The sequence below is a fragment of the Ictalurus furcatus genome, chromosome 20, assembly GCF_023375685.1.
Source record: "Ictalurus furcatus strain D&B chromosome 20, Billie_1.0, whole genome shotgun sequence".
In the NCBI taxonomy this organism is placed as follows: Eukaryota; Metazoa; Chordata; class Actinopteri; order Siluriformes; family Ictaluridae; genus Ictalurus; species Ictalurus furcatus.
Window position 1 is genome coordinate 17,804,005 of NC_071274.1, and position 22,012 is coordinate 17,826,016.

General features: G+C 40.7%; 1 protein-coding gene across 1 annotated transcript in view; it reads right to left on the minus strand.

Annotated features, from left to right (window-relative positions):
• The window catches only part of LOC128624350 (receptor-type tyrosine-protein phosphatase mu-like), a 251,324-nt gene that overhangs the window by 147,930 nt on the left and 81,382 nt on the right, over positions 1 to 22,012 (minus strand). Inside the window, exons 3-4 of the mRNA XM_053651932.1 lie at positions 12,721 to 12,995; positions 4,000 to 4,078 (exon numbers count right to left, since the gene is read on the minus strand). Coding sequence (XP_053507907.1) covers positions 4,000 to 4,078; positions 12,721 to 12,995 — 354 coding nt within the window. The remainder of the gene's footprint in view (positions 1 to 3,999; positions 4,079 to 12,720; positions 12,996 to 22,012) is intronic.

Here is a 22,012-nt window from a genome sequence, read left to right on the forward strand (position 1 = left end):
TGAAAATGGAGGGACTCTAAAGAAAATGGCTGTAATTCATAAATGCTTTATGCAGTATTTTGGTTAAACCCCTTGAATGAAAGCTGAAAATCTACACTTCAATCACATCTTGATTGCTTCATGTCAAATGAACTGTGGTGATATACAGAGGCAAAACTATAAAAATGATGTCACTGTCCAAATACTCATGGTCCTGACTGTATTAAGAACATCTTTATATCAGCCTTTACTGCTAGAACACTGACTGTTTCAGAAGTCCTGCCCATTCAGCAGTCATTTTATTTTTAATAATAATATCTAGGTGTTCAAAACGATGATGTAATCTCAATATTGCGGTAAATTATGTCAAAATACGCTTACCACATTAAAACTATTCAGATGTATTAAGACATTGAAAGACTTCTATTTTTATTTGATGCTACTGTGGAATGTCATTGGCATTCGCACACCTCCTCACAGTCAGGTGATAATCACTAATTCTAAGAGAGGAAGTCATCCACACTTACACAGACTGGACAAAGCACATTGGCACCAGAATGTTACTGCTCAGTGTGCTTCTCGCTTACCACCACAATAAGTGTTTATTGGTGTGCAGAGATTCTAGGAAGAGGCTGCTAATGCTCCTAAAAGAAATTAGTATAGTTTACTTTACACAGTCAGTCTCTAAAGCACTAAGTGGAGCTGTCTGAAAGAGGCGATGATGACACAGTCTCAGCCAAAGTGTTTTGCTCTGTGTGAGTTTTTTTCTTCCGATGCTAAAAAAAAGTACGTTAAAACGGTATTACCCGAACTTTAAACTAGATCCTACATGAATGATCTGAATAAGCTGTCAGCCAAATGGAACTGAATGAACTCAATTTAACATTACAGATTGCTGGAGTGACATATGTAATGTAACCAAAAGTAATGTTAACAAAGTAATTAACACATGTATTAAGACAAAATCTGTGCCAGCTCCAGTCTTCATTTTAAGGGTGAGAACATCAACGTGGTACAGGCCTACAAGTCCCTGGGTGTTCACCTGAGTGACAAGCTGGGGTCGAATATGAACGTGGGCAGCCTGTACAAAAAGGGACAAAGGCAACTCTATTTTCTGTGGAAGCTGAGGTCATTTGTGTGCTCGGGCAGAGGCATCACTACACAGGGCACCAAAGGCATTAAGAGAACAGGATCAGTCATATTTCATTAAATTAACTAAAATTATACTTTAGAATAGAATATATTTAATTAAAATAAACCAAAATGATACTTTAGACAGAATATTTTACTTTCTACTTTAGAATAGAATATATTAAAGCAAAATTAACTAAAATTAACTACTTTCGAATAGAATACATGTAACTAAAATGAACAAAAATTCTACTTTAGAATAGAATATTCTACTTTCTACTTTAGAATAGAATATATTAAACAAAAATTAACGAAAAGCCTACTTTAGAATAGAATATAGTAAACTAAAATTCTACTTTAGAATAGAATATATGTAACTAAAATTAAACTTTAGAATAGAATATATTAAACTAAAATGAACTAAAATTCTACTTTAGAATAGAATATAGTAAACCAAAATTAAATAAAATTCTACTTTGAAATAGAATACATTAGACTAAAAATAATTAAAATTCTACTTTAGAATAATATATATGTAACCACAATTAACTAAAATTCTACTTTAAAACAGAATACAGTTAACTAAAAATGCCTAAAATTCTACTGTACAGTACAATATATGTAACTAAAATGAATGTTTTAATAAAGTGTTCTTGTGCATTGTCACAACTAATAATGCAAGAATTACTCATTTTCAACTAGTGTCTAGTTATGTAACAATACAGATGCTGATGAATAAACACAAATAACAGAGTGAACTAATGTGACCTTTATTAAACAAATAACAGGGGCTTAATTTTCCTTCATTTTTCCCATATACCCAGGGTAAAAATGGAATATGTGGTTGTTCATATTTAAGAGAAAATATTATGTATAGTTTACATAAAAAAATGACATTTTTCATCAAAACAGGATTTCATTGCGTATACTAGTCTACCAGTGAGTGTGGTCAATTCACATAGTTCAATTATGTTGTAAAATCTTACAAGGATGTTGGTGCTCACAGAAAGAAATGACTATAGTAGTATTTTAACTGGCATAATTCCTATGTGGTATGATAGCACAGTGGGTGACATCACCACCTCACAACACCTGGGTTCGGTCCTGAGCTTGGGTCTGCTTTTACTCAGCTCTTTGAAAATACATGATCAAATCACGTTGGCTGTGCGAAAACAAATTGTGTTAATGCAACCCGATTCATTCACATAAAACCAATGTACATATCTGAATTAATCAAATGAAATGATTTTTTTTTTTTCACTGTATGGGTCATTATTAAAAATATGGTGAAGTCTATGACTAGTGTAAAAATTTTGAAAGATCGTTTCATATTGATGGTTTCAAACTTGGGCGTCCGTGGTTCAGGTGGTAGAGTGAGTTGTCCACTAATCATAGGGTTGGCGGTTTGATTCCCAGCCCACGTGACTCCACATGCCGAAGTGTCCTTGGGCAAGACGCTGAACCCCGAGTTGCTCCCGATGGCAAGTTAGTGCCTTGGATGGCAGCTCTGCTACCATTGGTGTGTGAGTGAGTGAGAACCAGTGTAAAGTGCTTTGGATAAAAGTGCTATATAAGAGCAGACCATTCATATACCATTTGGAAATTGTCGCTGTAATGACATTTTGAATGAATAACCATAAGTCTTGATCTTTAATGTGATGCCATTACTTTAAGTCACTGGAGTTATTGTCATCAGTGTTATCAGGACAGGCCGTTACACAGTGATGATCTCCATTAAAGAATTACTCATTAAATCCTTTTTTTAATAAAAAAAAATTTTATACGAAGACTGAAAAAGGTGTAACTCCACAAAAAAAAATGTCATTCAAGTAAATGAATAACTTAGAGTGTGGAGGGAAACGCTACTGATGCTAGCTGAAATGACCACTCGCTCTTCTGAACTTTGATCACGGACGCACTTAAACATACATAATTAACTCATTTTTAAAAGAGCTAACATTTTATTCTGCTAATTTATATATTTGATATACTTCATACTAATGATCGGCCTGTGACATTAAAATGGATAAGGAATATATTTTAAATGTCAAGCAAAAGCCTCTAAAGCAGTACAACTGGCTTGTGAGACAACGTATTTTTCCAGCACTTGGCAGATTTTTTTAAGTGCACAACAATAAAGACGAAAAGTCATTTTTACTGCTTAGGAGCCATTATAGTTATACAATGATATCTGGTATGTGGGACTTCTTGAAAATTTGAAAATGTCATGACTAATAAGGGGCAGTGTCACCATATTCTGTGACACACTTTATTCTAAAATAGGTGTTACCACTGTTAACAATGTGTTACCATTACTGACATACAATTTATTCATGCTGAAGTTCATGGTTTGCCGAGGTTATGTCACGGATTCCGCTCTCAAGTGTGCAACACGCTCGTGAGCGCGGCTCGGTATTGTTCTGTTTATTATGGCCGTGTTTTCTGGTTTCTAGCTTGTCGATTTTGAAATCATCTTATTCCTTTGTCTTGTTACAACGTTGAGTAGAGTACACTCGAGTCTTATTTCCCTGTCCATGTGTAAATGCTTGTCTTGTGCCTGCCTTTTCGTTTTGAGAGTGGATCTGCCTTCCTGTGCTCTGACCTCTTGCTTGGAACTATGACGATGATAATAAGGAGCATGCGGCATTTATGAACATGCCTCCTGCCTCATCCAGCTCACAAGTGACCCGTTAACTAATACCATAAATAACATAAAGCACTGCTGAACGTAGTACCAAGTACCTAAAGATTCTAGGATTTAGAGGTGAAAAAGCTGTTTTCTATATTTGTGTATATCTATAGAAAACAGACTACACTGATTTTTTTCCGGACGTCGGAAAATTGATGTGTAACAGTGGAAGATTTTGGAAGATGGAATGGAAGACTTACTGCACTGATGGCCCTGGATGACGACATCCTTGATGGCCAGCAAACCACGCTGGCCTGAGGTCACAGCTTCAAAGATGATCTGCAGAGGAAAGAGAAAATAACCCATAACCACAGTCATAAATGCACACACCTTTAAAATGCACACGCAATGAGGCAAAGACCCCCAAGGGGCTGACACAAAGAGGCTTAAACCTGACCTGTAGTGTCAAATCTGCAGGGCTTCGAGAAGGACACTAGAGATACAGTTTAACCCCTGCTACTATATTAAACTCATAATTAGATGATTTCACATTTAATTTACATTGAAAGAACACTTCGGGATGTGCTGTTATTGGAAAAGAATCGACTTTGTCAAGGTAACCGTGCATCCGCTTCATTGCGTGGTTCATTGTCTGGAGGATTATCAGAGTGTCTCCATGAGCTAATCCTATAAAACAGGATCTATACCCTGCGGACCTCGGCCAAATTGTTTAAAGGCATTCCTATAAGACACACAGACTTCAGGGATTCAAGGATCGGCTAGAATTAAACACACAGTTGTCCGTACAGAAAACACGTGGCACAACACTTGCGCGTGTATTGAAGAGACCTATTTTTGTATCGTGTATTTTATGCATTCATAATTGTTTTTACCAGTTTAAAGGGACAAAGGGAAAGGCTTTTTAGAAGCAGGCTGAGAATTTCTCTTGACACATACTGTCCACAAATGCTATAATAACAAAAGAAGCCAGCGTACGTTTGTTTAGTTCAATAACTAGTTATGTAAAATAAAAATTTTTTTTTAAAAAAAGCCAGACACACACAGCTGAAGAAAACGGAATAGCAGACATGCCTCATTCTCGGGGTGTGGCGTATCCCAGTTATTCCTCGTGTAGTAACCCACGGCATGCTCACATAACACCCTGTGCTTTCAAAATATGCGTCCACAAGCAGAGCCAATCATTTGATCTCAGAAAAATGTAAGAGAAAAAGAAGAATTTAAATGAATTTCAAAGTTACAGCCTTCTCCGGAACTATTGGAACAGCAAGGCCAATTTCTTTTGTTTGTGCTATACAACAAGGACGTTTGGGTTTGAGATGAAAACATAGATATGAGACCAGAGTTACTTACATCGAGATGTGTAAACATAAAATATAGAACCTTTTGTATCAGTCCACCCAATTTTTCGGCAAGCAAAAGTATAGGAACAGATAAGTTTTGAAGTAAATTAAGGTAAATAACACTTAATACTTGGGAGCACATTGCTTGCTTGCAATAACTGCATCAAGCCTGCACCAAACTGCTGGTTTCTTCTTTTGTGATGCTTTTCCAGGCTTCTACCACAGCCTCTTTCAGTTGTCGTTTGTTACGGGGGGTTTCTCCCTTCAGTCTCCTCTTCAGGAGGTGAAATGCCGCTCAATTGGGTTAAGGTCTGGTGACAGACTTGGCCAGTCTAAAACCTTTCCACTACTTTCTTGCTTTTTCTCCCATAGACAGCTCTCTGATCGTCATGTTGCCTTATGCTTTTTAACAACAAATGCAGTCTTCACAGTTTAAACTGAAGGCTAAAAGCAAGAGTAGAGTAAACTATCAATCTAACAGGACACACCTGGGGAACAAGAAATGCCTGTCAGTCACATGTTCCAATATTTTTGCTCTCCTACAAATTGGGTAGTCTGATACACGGTGTGCTATGTTCTATGTCATTTAACACATCTGCATATGAATACCAGGAAATAAAAGCTGAACTTCTAAACTGTTTTAATATTCGTCTTCCGTCTACAGCAAAAGCAAATGAATTGGCCAGTATTTTTGAAGGGGACTGTACATCTTTGAGACCAAGACACTTCTATTCATTCCTGCTCACTGCATGCATATTTTATCTATAGTGTATTCTGATAATATTTTACTTGCATTTGTAATCACATGCCTTTTTTTAGCCTGTTTTGTGTATAATATACAATTTAGCTCATTGCCTTGGACGACCAATTTATTTCACTGTTCCTGTTTCAAATGGTATCGAGGTCAAGAAACATGCCTTTACATAATCTTTACAAAACATGTAAGGTTGCTGTTTTGCACTTCTGGTTAGATGCTAACAACATTTCACTGGTTTTCTACTTGTATGCTGTTCAATGACAATAAAGTTGAATCTAATCTAATCTAATCTAACATTTTGGGATGTGCTTTGACTTGTGGTACAACTGGGGTTTGGACGCACAGATACACGGCTAAAATTAATCTCAAACCTACAGAAATGCTTTGACCGATCAGATTTGAGAGTCAGTTTATACTTGCATGTTTACAAATAATCCTTATATGGTTTTATAGCTAAAAACTCAATATTACAAGAAATGTCCAGGTTTGAAAGACAGGTTTGAAAGGCAGACTACTAGGAGAGGATGATGGGATCCCTTTAGAGTCTCACGGAGGGTTGTTTTATTAAAAAAAAAATTTTCGAACTACTAACTCTTAGAAGACTTTATTCCTTTTTTCATCACATTATTCCACAGTTCAAGAGGTGAGAAATACCCATCAGATTAGACCATAATTATCGGGGCGTAACGATCCACTCCAGTCACGATTCGATTCACGATACAGACTTCATGATTCGATTCAATTTGATTCTTGGCATATTTTAAACAGATGTTGAATGAAGAAAAATTATGACTGAAAAGACTTTTTTTTCCATCATAAACAATGCAAAATGATGTGCATTTTTGTCTGTATATAAGTAAATTAATCAAAAATTGCTACAAACAGAGGTTTAATATTGTAAACAAAGGGTACTGAAGGTTCACATATAAATAAATAAATACATACATACATCCATCCATAAATCTGATTGAATAAAAGTCTCTGACCCAGGGGAAATGATCAACTGAAATATAATGAGCTCCGTAGCAGCGTCTGAGGTGTCGTTTTAGGTGTCATTTTTAGAAACAGAGCTCCAAAGTTGGCTAAAATGCACGACTTCTGCAGCCTCTCTCTCTCTGGCACTGTAGATTGTATCTTTAATTGTTATGATGATTCCCAGTAATGACCCAGGCTGTCCACGAAAGAAAGCGATCATGTGATCAGCATTCTCTCTACTGTATGTATTTTAACTTTGTGGGTTGTACAGGGAAATCTGGTGTTCAAACAGTGTAGTTGCATTAGATGCATGATATAATACTAATAATATAATATAATATAATGCTGATTTCCATGACGTGAATCACACATTAATACGATGCACATTTTTGCATTCGCATTGCGATGCATCATGTCACAATGCATCTTTGCACCCCTACCGAATCCTCATTCCTTCTTTCTCTAATGAAATTCAGAGTGCCAGTGGCCTTTGGTTGCTGTCTGCCACCGCCATTATAACACGGCTCAGAGAAAATTAAGACTGAGCCACTCACTTAGACACATACTGTAGTGTAACAGCCAGCCCATGCAGAATTTGTTTAAAACAAGTAGCAGTCACCACCAAATGTGGCCTTGATATTATATATATTATCTTCATACTGTAAGTATCATCAGAAAGACAAGAGAGCAGCAGTATAGGCATCTCAGTCAGTCTGTACTGGTTAACAGGAGTAAAATTCTTCAATGGAAGGGTCTGGATTTGATGCAGTGTTTGGAATCTTAAGTGTGACAATACAAACAATATACAGATTCAGAAGATTTTTGCACTTCAGAAAACACCAAGTGACAAGATGCTCCGAACGCATGGCATAAACAATTAAAAGTTTCGCTGTGAATCCTGACTGCAATTTAATTAGAATGGAAAAGACTGAGAAAAGGACAGAATCAACCTCATAATTACAAAATAATGTCCAAAGCACCAGGTGGTTTCGTACTGACAATCACTTGGGATACTGTGCAATTAAAGCTACCTATAATTACTCTGACTTTGCTAATTAGCCACGAATCTATGGAGCACTGTCTCTATTCTTGTCTCCATTCAGTAAGCAGAAATCATCACTTGCTCTTTGCGGGTGAAGCCTTTTCAAAACACGGAAAGGGTGGTTAACATTCTGAGGAGTCGACGCATGTCTTCTAAACCCTATAAGGAAAAGAAATATGAAAATAAATCCGCAGAAACAAGTCTATGATGTCAGACATACAGAGACATTAGGGATTTAATTGAATACAAAAACATTGTTCACCATGAACAGATTATTGAAAGCTTGCCGAAAAAAGGTTCACAGGGCATCTGTTTCAGACTAGAAGTGTGAATTGGGACTGGGTGCAAAGAAAAACCAAGCAAGTAAAGGTTTTTACTTTTATGAGGGTAGTCAGTTATGAAGCTTGTGGGACAAACAAAGACCATGTTCATTAGCATGAATGTGCATGAGCACCTGCACATTTACAGTGTTCATTCATTCATCCATCCTTAGGACACTAGTTTATATATATTTTAGCAAATAGAACTAACTATATTCACTGGTTTCAAAGATGGATGCATGGATGGATGGATGGAATATGCCATTATCATTTTGTGCCCCCTAACTATCACCAATCGACTATTTGTATGGCTATTAATACTATGGCTTTGAGTGGGAAAAACAAGGAGGCATGGCCATATATATGCAATGTGTGTTGTGTACACATTACATCATTACAGTGGAAAAAATACCAGAAGCCTGCTCAGAGTCGGATGTAGCTGCAATCACCAGAATTAGCATTGAGTCAAGTTTTTTTTGGAGGGGCTTAATTACTCATTACCAAGGTCAGGAGTGCTGCAAAACTGAAGTCTGGCTTGTAAATAAACCAAGTTATTAGCTGTAACTAGGCTCATTATAAACTGTAAATAAAATGATATAAACAGCATGTGCATGTGCTCTGTGGTGAACAGCAGCAGAGATACAGTGGCTATAGAATTCTTGTATAGAATATTTCATTTTCTTCATTTCCATCTCTGTTCATGTTGTGAGAGAGTAGACATGACATTCAAATTGTCCATCTTGATAGACATTGGTAATTCCCAATACTATTGTCGATCGTACCAAGCCTAATGGATGGATGTACTTTATTGATCCCCTAGGAGTAGTTTGGGATATTGTGTGTAACATATTGTTGGTACAAACCAATATGAGAAATTATGAACTCGAGTGATGCAGCTGAGGTTGAGGAACTGTTGAATTCACACCATGATAATAGTACTGGAATTTGTACCGCTGTTTGTTCTTTTTCTTTCTTCAAGTGTTTCCACTATTTTGGTTTAGGCTACACCCACTTCGGGGTTAATTCCAAATATAGCCACCATCCATCCATCCATCTTCTACCGCTTACTCCTTTTCAGGGTCATGGGGAACCTGGAGCCTATCTCAGGGAGCATCGGGCACAAGGCGGGGTACACCCTGGACAGGGTGCCAATCCATCACAGGGCACATATACACTCACACACACATTCATACACTACGGACATTTTAGACATGCCAATCCGCCTACCATACGACAGGGGGAGGAAACCAGAGTACCCGGAGGAAACCCCTGCAGCACAGGAAGAACATGCAAACTCCACACACACACATGGCCCCGGCGGGACTCGAACCCCTTACCCTGGAGGTGTGAGGTGAATGTGCTAACCACTAAGCGCCGTGCGCACAGCACTTCGAAAAATACCTATACAGATACACAGTGCAATTGCATTATACCCCTTGCCAACAACAAATGCACAGAGGTGACAAATTCACAAATGCACAGAGGACTTGAATACATGTCCACACACATGTGCATGGCTAACATTCTTTACATTTCTGAGCTCATAGTCTAAAGCTGTTGCACAGCTGACATCAAACCACATTAAACTATCACTTGTGTTGTCAGTATGTATGGTCCTCAAGTTTCTTGCTGTCCTGATAGAGTATCATTCCCTCAGAATTACCAGAATGGATGTGTTGTAGTTTGGCTGTCACAGAATGCCACTGGTGTACTCCTGCTTTATATCATCTTCGATAAGAACTCCTGCATCAAAGCAAAATATCTGCCAAATTACAGACAACTGTGTGTTTTTTTTTTTTTTTATCTCCCTTAAGTGAGCTGGTAAAAAATTGTTTTAATATTTATTTAGTCCCAGAGATATATGAAGCCCGTATTACGTCTCAACGGGATTACAGATGCTTAAATAATTTATTACGTACGCGTACAGCACCCACTGAGAACTGATGCACAAAATAATTCACTCAGAACCCCTTTGCATTTAAACAGCACTTTAATGCCACGTCTATACATGTTTTATAACTACTTTATAAATGTAACGTGACTTGCAATAAAACGAACACGTTCCTAATGAGGCCCGTGTTGCTATGAGTGTACTAGCCACGTCTCATCAGAACCCATCTGTCTGCCCTGCCACTGCCGGTTCTAATGGGCTAATTTGGCTTAGCGGCGCCCTCCTTTGCGAGGTGCGAGGGTCTTGGTCTGCCAATTAACACCAGACTTTCCGCGAACCCCGGAGAGAGGACACCTAATAAGCAGGCATGTGTGAAATCAGCCTCCTCTCTGTGGACCCCAGCGTAGCCTGCCACACGTGAAAATGAACCACTAGACAGGGAGAGAATGTAATTTTTTCCCCTAATATAATAGGGGAGGGTGGTTTTCATTATTTTGTGAGAGAGAGAGATATCGAAGCAGGGTAGGAGAGTAAGGAAGTGAAAGAAGGCTACACAGCGAGAAACACAGACCTGTGAGAAGATGAAAGGACAGAGAGATGACATATTCTGAGGTGTGAGTGTATGGTTGATTATGAAACCATATATCATTATATATAAATATAAAAGATTACATCCATTTACACACCTACATGGTAAATTAAACTCAGTTACCTTTAACTTATAAACTGGCAAATTAGTTTTTCTAAATGTACGTAGAAGATACAAAAAAATGCTGCAGTATAAGAGGAAAGAAACACTTTGGGATGCATGTGATAATCAACTGCAGGGTGGTAACAGTACGTACACTCTGTGTCAGGCTGCATCACACCACCCTGTCGTTGATTATTCTCCAATAAGAGTGCACTTTTTGTCTGGAAAACATGCATCGATTCACTAAATGACAGCGTACAGTAGCTTATGAGCGTTCTCTCCTCCACTATTCATTATAAATTGATCATTTTCCGTTCTGCACACTTGTACTGATGCGTGCTCCCCTGTCCATTTCACACCAACTGTACATCACTACATTTAGTTGAGCTAAGGGTCTGTGAGGTCGAATTTCACTTCATGTAGCTGTTATATAAAGTATCAAGGCAACACATACTGTATATGGTAGCACTGACAAAGTTACACACCTGCGTATTCGACATATTAACAGTTACCTGTCAGTAGGCCTGTCACGATGACTACTTTTATTGGACGATATAATGTCCCAGAAATAATCGTGATAAAATGATATTATTGTCATTTTAAGACCATTTTATGCCACTGATATAATGATAGTATAATACCATAATAATGCAAGTACACCCTTTCAAAGAGCAATGAACTTTTAATTCTTAAGAATATTCACACATTGGAATTGGACTGTAAGAAAATATATATATATATATATATATATATATATATATATATACATCCATCCATTTTCTATACCACTTGTCCTACTGGGTCGCGGGAAACCTGGAGTCTATCCCAGGGACCATAAGGTGGGGTACACCCTGGATGGGGTGCCAATCCATCACAGGGTACAATCACACACACATTCACACACCCAGTCACACACTTTGGACATGCCAGTCAGCCATGCATGTCTTTGGACTGGGGGAGGAGACCGGAGGAAATCTCCTAAATAAATGAAATATATATCAAATAAAACCATACAACCAAAACAATAAATAAAACGGATTTTAATACAATATTGTGAATTGTTTATACTTTAGTCATTCATTATCCATGTTTTAGTGAGTTGTTATGGAGAGAGCGTATTCAGAAAGTGACTTACCATTCCTACCTACCGCCTTACTTAAATTCAACTTCACTTGTTTATTTGCTCAATTTGTGCAGAAGCACGTTGTAATATTAGGTTCATGTTGTGTAAATGTCTGATTAATCTCATCTATATATATATATATGTATAGGATGCGTTTTGGCAAGTTAATTAACCTGCTAGTAAAGCACTTCACTTCATGTTCATTCACTGTTCATCTTCAGCTCACTCAGCTTAAGCGGCTCAATCCTCGACATTACTGACCATGACTGGATCATTTGAAACACTAGAACTATTCTTTCTAGATTTTTCTTGCTCACAAATCCTTGTTAGTACATTGTTAATATCCTGGATGTCGTTTTTTCACCAGTATGCTTTAATTAAAATCAGTGCTAGTGCTTGCAACACACCTTAAACACAAAAGCACACAGATTTTGCATTTGAATGTGCATTTTTATCTTAAATTCAGTGAATATATTCAAACTGAGAATTTTAATTTGACAGCCCTGGAGCAGACGAGGACAGAAGCAGCGCGAATGGCTAAAACGTTGGTCATAGTCATTCTTATATAAACAAACGCATGTATACACAACCGGCGATATCGAGGTCAGCGAAAACGCTCGAGGTCACATCCATATATCGTACAATAAGTCGATAATGTAATTATCATGACAGGCCTAGCTGTCAGTAGTGAATTTTGTGGGTGCGGTAAGTTCAAACTATCTGTATACTACTTCAATCATTTATTATAGATAATAAACACACTTCAAAACAAGCAAAACAGAGATCTATCATCCACTATTTAGTCATGCTGTATTCCTCACCTGATAGAAGTTAGGCCAGTATGTGCTGATAGCGAGTTCCACTTGAGTCCAGCTCCTGCTGACAGGGCCTGAAGTGTTCCACACGGGCAGACCAGTGGGGCTGTTGTTCTCTTTGATGTAGATGTTGAGGTACCCGGGGCTGCCCCCCTCTCTGCCGGACACCAGGTACTGAAAGGTGACGCAGTGTGTGTCGTTCTCTTTGAGCTGAGGGCTCAGCAGCTGGGCTCTCTGTCCGGAGAAACGGCCTGACGTGTTCACCATCATGAAGGCTGAACCTGGTGGACGAAGAGGCAAAGACGTAAAAGAAGAACATGAAGCGAACATGCTATAAGGACGTAGAACAGAATAACCTACTTTATAAAGAATGAAGAGAAAAATCTGCTGTTTGAATCTTGCATACCGTTCCGCCCTAAGCGTAAACATTTCTGTACACGTATCAGCGTGTAACAATGATCATACACTAACACTGCTGCTCTGCAGGCTACAATACAAAACAGTCCCATCTCTTCCTCAAAAGAAGTTATACCGCAGTGTCCCGGTTCTGATTAGTCAGAAGGTGTTGATTCATTTTTAGAACAGCAAGGCTTGGACAATAGTGTAGGCTGCAAGGTCAAGGTCAAGGTCAAATCAACAACACGAGTGTTGTTCAAAGGGCTGCATGTCAGGCATAATAGGAAATACGTTCAAATGGTAACATAAAATATCATTAAAATAAATATATAAACAAATAATTACTCTAAGAAAACAAACCATGTATAACTAACACCAAAGAATAAGAAGCTAGACAGTGGCAACAAACAGGACAGACTATAGATAAGTCTGAGAGAAAGAACAAGTTTTAAGGGAGGATTTAAATGAGTTTATAGTAGGGGAGGATCTGATAGAGACAGGCAAACTATTCCGACGCCTCGGTGCCATTACAGAAAAGGCCCTATCGCCTTGGGTTTTTAATCGTGATTTCGGAATGGTTAGTAACAACTGAGAAGAGGACCTGAGAGATCGCTGGGAAGAGCGAAAGCAGAGGAGATCTAAAATATACATGGGGACGAGTCCATGCAAGGCTTTAACAAACAATAGACTCTTAAAATCAATTCTGTATTTCAGCGGTAATCAGTGGAGTGAGGCTACGACGGGTGATATGTGCACTCTCTTTTCGGTCCCGGTCAAGAAGCGAGCTACAGCATCCTGAGCGAGTTGCAAGCACGAGACTGAAGACTGCAGCATACAGGGCATTGCAATAATCAAGCCTTGATGAAATAAAAGTGTTGGATAACAGTCTCGAGATCTTTAAATGTGAGAAAAGGTTTTATCTTGTGAAGTCCCTTAAACTAGTGTAGCTCTGATAACACAATTTATTTGTTTGTCAAATTTTTAATTCTGTAAAAAAAAAAAAAAAAAGTCACCTCCACATTTTTGACTTGGGTAAGAATGTTGGATGGTAGAGGGTGCAGACTACAGCTAAAACTAGAAAGACCAAAGAGGATTGCCTCAGTCTTTTTCTCATTGAGCTGGAGCAAGTGTTCATCCATCCAGCCTTTTATGTCACTCAGACAGTCTAAAAGAGGAGTCAATGACATGATACCAGATTTTAATGGGAAGTAGAGCTGTGTATTTTCTACATAACAGTGGTAGGAAACCTTCTGACTCTCAAGAATGGACTGAAAATAAAATAGGACCCAGAATGGAGCCTTGTGGCACTCCACAAGTTATGGGGACTGTGGTCGATGAGAATGCTCCAATTTCCACCGAAAAACTCCTATTTGTAAGATACCTAGTCTAGTATATAGTCTAGTATATACTAAGGTTTATATCAATGCACTTTCTGTCTAGTTAAATCTAGGCTGGTGAGCAAACTATAACATACGTGATAATAACTTTTCCACAACGTTAAATATAATTATAAATAAATCAAAGTATCATACGTCATTCTTTAATGATTAAAAAAATTGTTAGCGAAGACAAATTGCTGTAGTATAAGAAAAATAATCAATTACACTTTGGTAACGTCATCACAACGTGCTCACAACGTAGATTCATTTCCTTTAACAGCATGCCCTGCTTTGTTTTCCTTAATTTATAACGCATACGACAAATGCAAAAGGCTCAGCGGACCGTAGCTCGATCCTGCTTTTGAGTGGAGATTTAACCTCTCCTCCTCCTCCTCCTCCTTGCACTGCACTATACGGTTTGTGAGACACATGGCATACGTTATAATGTGTTAATCAACACGGTAAAAGCCTTTTTCCGTTGGTAATTGATTAAAGCGGAGTCACTTCATTAAAGTGGCTGCTTAATTTGTCTTAATTAGCATCGCTAATTAATATATATCTGATCTCATTACGACACTAAGCTGCAGACAGATCAGCATATACAATGGCTCTCCACAGAAATACCACACTGCAAATTACACTGGGAAATACTCGTCTCATACACACACACACACACACACACACATACACACACTGCTAATGTAGCCAAGGTATTACTGCTGGCATTCAGCTGTGGCTCAGCAGCCTGGTAGCTGATCCGTTCACTACACAAAAACAAGGAGAATTGATCAACTAGCTTTATATTCATTCAGTGATTCTAATTCCACACACGCGCGCACACACACACACACACACACACACACACACACACACACACACACACAGTTCCTCAATAATTATCTGATGGCATAAAGGTTAATACGAGTCTCTCATTGCTAGCCAATAACACACAGGTGGGAGGGATTATATTGACAATAGTTTCAGAGAAAAGGCCAGATCGCTAACTATCAGCACTCACACCTACTGAAATCCTATTTAGCCTTTCTCTGTCTTCTTCTTCTTCTTCTTCTTCTTCTTCTCTCTCTCTCTCTCTCTCGGAAAGGTGCAGTATTTGACTTCAAAGCTTGACACCATAATGTTTCTGACATCTAGCAGAATTTAGCTGACATGTAGCCTATACAGAGACAGACATTTGAGAGAGAGCAAGAGAGAGAGAGAGAGAGAGAGAGAGACAGACAGACAGAGAGACAGACAGACAAAGACAGAGCCAGGGAGAGAGAGAGATGTTCAAATGGAAGGTAAAATAGTGTGTAATGAAAAAAGCTGAACTGAGCTGAACTCTATATGTAGACTGTAGACTACAGAGTGTCTCTATACATAGGAGAAATTAACACTTTTTAGCAAAATGTCTTAGATAATTTTTCATACTTAATTTATATTCTATCCATCCATCCATCCATCTTCTATACCGTTTATCCTTTTCAGGGTCGCAGGGCAACCTGGAGCCTATCCCAGGGAGCATCGGGCACAAGGCGGGGTACACCCTGTAAAGGGTGCCAATCCATTGTGTGCCATCCACCACACAAACATTCACACACCCATTCATACACTATGGACACTTTAGACATGCCAATCAGCCTACCAGGCATGTCCTTGGACTGGGGGAGGAAACCGGAGTACCCGGAGGAAACCCCTGCAGCACGGGGAGAACATGCAAACTCCACACACACAGAGCCACGGTGGGAATCGAACCCCCGACCCTGCCGGTGCGAGGCGAGGCGAACCTGCTAACCACTAAGCCACCGTGCACCCAATTTATATTATATATAATATATCATTTCCTTTGTTAGACAGCCGTCAAGAATGCTTTTACCAAAAGAAGTATTAAAACGTATTGAAATCATTCTCACAGCTGGATCGGGAAGCTGTCGCGAGGTTGCGATGGACTTTAACAGGAAGCATGGCGAGCACATCACATCTCACACGACTCCGAGAAGTGGACTTTCACGAACAACCACTGATGAAGGCACACCCGACGTGGTGCTGCAAACATTTATTCCCATATGTAAGGAGACTTTTTGGGACACTGTATTTTCCTACAACGGCGCAACCTGGAGTGTTTTATTACTCTTATACTACACCAATTATCCAACAAATACATCCATCTTTCCATTTTCCATACCACTTATCCTACACAGGAGCCTAAACCAGGGATCTTGGGGCACAAGGCAGGGGACACCCTGGACGGGGTGCCAACCTATTGCAGGGCACAATCACACACTACGGACAACGTGGAAATACCAATCAGCCTACAACGCATGTCTTTGGACAGGGGGTGGAAACCAGAGGGAGGACATGCAAGCTCTGCACACACAGGGCGGAGGCGGGCTTCGAACCCTCAACACCGGAGGTGCAGGACAAACACTGGTTGTGCCGCCTTTAGCAGCAAGAACTGCAACCAAACGCTTCAGATAGCTGGAGATCAGTCTTTCACTTACTTCTAGGACTCACTCCTATGCTTTGGATCATTGTCTTGCTACATAATCCAGTTGCGCTTGAATTTCAATTTACAGACTGAAGCCCGGATATTCTTAATTTATTAATAAAATCTTTATATTGTATTTATTAACACTTATTTCAGTCCTGCGGCACTGATAGATATATTTTTGGGTTTTGGTGTTTGATATATGATAAGTACACACGCTACGTCGAAAATGTCGTAATGAAGCGTTATGACAACAAAAAAATATCTGTCACATTACTCAGGTGTTATGGGTAATCTAAGCCTGAATGTTTTTATTAATTTATAATTATTGTATTTATTGCTAAACAGGTTTATGTTATGTAGATATTGAGTGCTACCAAAAAATGTGCTTCAAAATACCCACAACATATATTTACATACGCATAAAAACACTACAGAGGACTGTCAGTTCACACATGTGCTTTAATGCTCCATCTGTCCACAGCTCTACACTACAAGCACCTCATCGCTCATGTTTACACCTTGAGCAGAACAGACGGTGAGAGGAGGAGGTGTTAAGAATGAGGAAGTGTAGGGGTGTAGATTTGGGCTGAAACTAAAAAAAAAAAAATAAATAAAAAATCTTTTTTCCGTGTCTGCTTGTTTGATAAGGGCTCTACTCTCACCGTACACACCTCCTCCTGAGCTTTACACCAGTAACGCTCTTGATTACCATTTAATGTCCTAATTAGTCACAAACACAAATCTGACCACGTTGCTGTCACACTTGCGCAGGTGTGATCTGCTCCACTGTTTATGTATTGTAGATCGAGGACAAAAACAAGCACACGTGTACACACTACGTCCCCATTTGTTCACTGAGGTGGCGCTTGACTCACGGAAGAGCTGAATTGCTGAGTGGGCACTGCGCTGACCACACGCTGTGATGGAAATGACTTGAGTCATCGCTGTGTTTTGTTTGTGAGTGATGTGGCCTATCGGCCTGACGCTTGTTTATGCGTTTATCACTGTGTTTTCAGAAAAATACCCACGTCAGTAATACCAAGTGCTCCATGAGCAAAATGACAGTTATGATTTATATTGTGATCATATTTTGATTTATATAAGACCTTCGCACAAGCGTACAGATACAAAATACACACAATGCCTAGTCATCCCTCTATGTACTTTTGATTTCACCACACAGGCTTAGACACTATTATGGGAGACAATTGTAGGTTGATAAAATGGCAAGCAAAAGCAACCCGGTCTGACAGGGGAAAAAAACAAAAAACATTTTCACACAATTTATTTAAATTTATTTGCAGTACTTTCCATACAACAAATATCAACATTCTGTCACAAGCACACAGTGTATCAAACGCTCATGAAATAAGCCTAATGTCCCTTCTTCATGGCAATCGGACTCAAGGTAACATGGTATTTATTTCTTTACATTTCGGTCGCTCGTTCATCTGTATTCATCTGCAGGTTTTTTTTCTTCTGCAGACATTTTCTGCATAGCTGTGTAAAACAAGACACTGTAAAGTGATAAACAGAGTTTATCAAGTTTTTTTTTTACCGTCATGTTGCCATGACACCTACTGCAATTCCCAGCCAAACAGAAATGACACGTACTGACCTACTGTGCTTTTGGCAGAATGCTGATATGCGTCATACAGAAAGAAGGTGCTGCAAATAAGTTCTATGTGAACGCTTTTTCTATGACACTATGTGGGGCAAAGGAGTAACTAGCGTAGAACCAAGAGAGCGAGAGCGTAGAGAAAAACTGGACACACGTCAATAACACAAGACTGAGATATAAGGAAAGACCAAAGGCTTAGTAGTGGTAGTGAAAGTGCACAAACAAGCAAAGACACAAAATAGTGGACAATGTATTCCGTAATATATAACATTTAAACTACCTGCCTAATATGGTGTACCTCCCACTTGTGCCGCCAAAACAGCTCTGACCTGTCGAGGCATGGACTCTTAAAGACCTCTGTAAGTGTGCTGTGGTATCTGGCACCAAGACGTTAGCAGCAGATCCTTTAAGTCCTGTAAGTTTTGAGGTGGGGTCTCCGTGGATCGGACATGTTTGTCCAGAACCTCCCACAGACGCTCGATCGGATTGAGATCTGGGGAATTTGGAGGCCAAGTCAACACCTTGAACTCTTTGTCATGTTCCTCAAACCATTCCTGAATCATTTTTGCAGTGTGGCAGGGTGCATTATCCTGCTGAAAGAGGCCACTGTCAGTAGGGAATACTGTTGCAATGAAGCAGTGTATTTGGTCTGCAACAATGTTTAGGTAGGCGGTACGTGTCAAAGTAACATTAACATGAATGCCAGAACCCGAGGTTTCCCAGCAGAACATTGCCTAGAGCATCACACGGCTTGCCTTCTTCCCATAGTGCATCGTGGTGCCATCTTTTCCCCACGTAAGTGACACACATGCACTCGGCCATCCACGTGATGTAAAAGAAACCGTGATTCATTCTGGATTTTTGTGGAACCAGCACAACAGCACTGTCAATGCTTATAAAAAAAATACATCAGTGACAGTCACATCAGGTAATTTATCCTAGATTTGATCTGATTGAGAAGACGCATGTGAAATGTAAATGTGGGTGTGATGAAGGTGAAAGTGTATTATTTACTATCTGCTATCATCCTTTTTTTTCCCCTAAAAGAAACAAAAAGTATATAGACTAATCACATGTTATTCAATCAAAGTACAATTTACACAAAGGACAGATGGCACAACTGTAAGCTTAGAGTTCTTTTTGGTTTGAATAATAGAGTTATAACTAGGGCTGTAGTCCTAGACTAGACGACCATGGTCAAGTCCAAGAACTGGACTAACCAAGGTCGAGTCAAGACCGAGTCTTAATGGGGTCGAGGCCAAGTCAAGACTGAGTACAAATGAAAGATCGAGACTAAAAAAAAACATCAAATCCTTTTCTAAGTCAAGCCTTTTATTAAACCGGTTGGCTTCATTTATGCATTGTGCCAATGATTAGGCTATGTTTTGTAGAAGAAGGAGTTAATATTGTCAAACTAAAATTATTTCTACAAACATATTTAGTGAGTCCAATGTCCAAGACTGAGATACAGAGTATGTGGACACCTGACTAAGCAACCTCGAGGACCGCTGGACGTGGCACGGGAAGCGGAGGAATAACAGCCCTCCCCGTTCCGCTTGGTCATCGATTATGTACAGCAGATGCAGGAGAAGATCGACCGAGTGGCCCCGATCATCCAGGAACATGAGAGCCTCCCAGGAGGAACAGAAGCGAGTGTACAACCGTCCAGCGGAACCCCACGAGTTCCAGCCTGCGATCGGGCACTCCTGCTAGAGCCGAACAGCGCCTGTAAGTTTCTAGCCCGGTGGCAGGGCCCATAATACAGTACTTGAGAAGAAGGACACTGTGAACTATCACCTGCAGCAGCCCGGTAAGCGAGCAGAAACAAAAACATACCACGTGAACCTGCTGAAGCAGTGGATAGAGCCAGCACCAGTAGTGTCTGCGTTCGTGGCCCTATACACAGATCACAACAAGGGCTCCTTGGTCCAACTGGGCGAAGATCTCACCCCCACACAAAAACAGGAGCTAACAGAGTTGGTGGGCCAATTCACTGATGTGTTCTCTACCTCCCCAGGAATGACACAGCTCGTCCACCGCAGGATTGGTGGTGCGGCAGCGGCCCTATCGTGTCCCGGAGACCCATCACAAGGCTATCGAAGAGGAGGTCGGCCGGATGCTGCGGGACAACATCATAGAGGAATCCAACAGCCCCTGGTCCAACCCCATCATAGTCGTGCCAAAGCCACAGTTTGTGGATCTGCAATGACTTCCGGAAGCTGAACCAAGTCTTGGAGTTTGACAGCTATCCCCTCCCCCGACTGGACGAAATAGTGGAGCGATTGGGGAGGGTCCAGTTCATATCCACCCTGGACCTAACCAAAGGCTACTGGCAAGTGGCACTGGCCCCAGAGGCGAGATCGAAGACGGCCTTCAACCCCTTCGGGCTAAACGGAGCGCCCGCAACGTTCCAGCGGCTGATGGACATTGTCCTGTGACCCCATCGTGCCTTCGCAGCTGCCTATCTGAACGATGTGGTCATCCACTCCTCCACTGGGTCAGATCACCTGTTCCACCTGGGGAAGGTCCTGAAGGAGCTCCGGAAGGCTGGACGGACAGCCAACCCAAAAAGTGCCACCTGGGGCTGACTGAGGCACAGTACCTATGGTACCGTATCGGCCGGGGCTTACTGAAACCCCAGACGAAGAAAATTGAGACGGTGAAAGACTATCCCCGGCCTACATCGAAAAAACAGGTACGTGCCTTCTTGGGGTTGGCGGGGTACTACCACAGGTTCATGCCTAACTTCTCCTCTGTAGCCTCCCCCTCTCAGATCTCACGAAGAAGGGCCAGCCGGACCCGGTGAAATGGACTGCAGAAGCAGAGCAGGCGTTCCAAGCCCTGAAAGAAGCCCTCACCAGCGCCCTAGTGCTACAGTACCCGGACTTCACCCTTCCATTCACCGTGCACACAGATGCATCGGAGACCGGGCTGGGCGCTGTTCTCTCGCAGACCTTCGGCGGAGAGTAACACCTGGTCCTCTACATCAGCCGAAAGTTGTCCACAACTGAGAGGAGGTATGCGGCCGCAGAAAGAGAGGCCCTGGCCATAAAGTGGGCCATCGAGGAGCTGCGATATTACCTGGCCGGTTGGCACTTCATCCTGGTGACAGACCACGCCCCACTACAGTGGATGGCCAAAGCCAAGGACAATAATGCCAGGGTAACCCGATGGTTCCTCTCGCTGTAGGATTTCTCTTTCCAGGTCCAGCACCGGGCGGGGACCCAACATGGGAATGCAGATGGCCTCTCACGACGTGATGCACTGTGGGCCCGATACATGACGGCAGTAGGCTCGGAGCTGAGGGGGGGTACTGTGGCGACAGGCCGGCGGCCGGGGTGCAAGAAGCAAAGATCGCTCCTCCCGTGACTGCCGCTGTGGTGCTGAAGTGCCAGCTCCGCTTCAGCATCACCA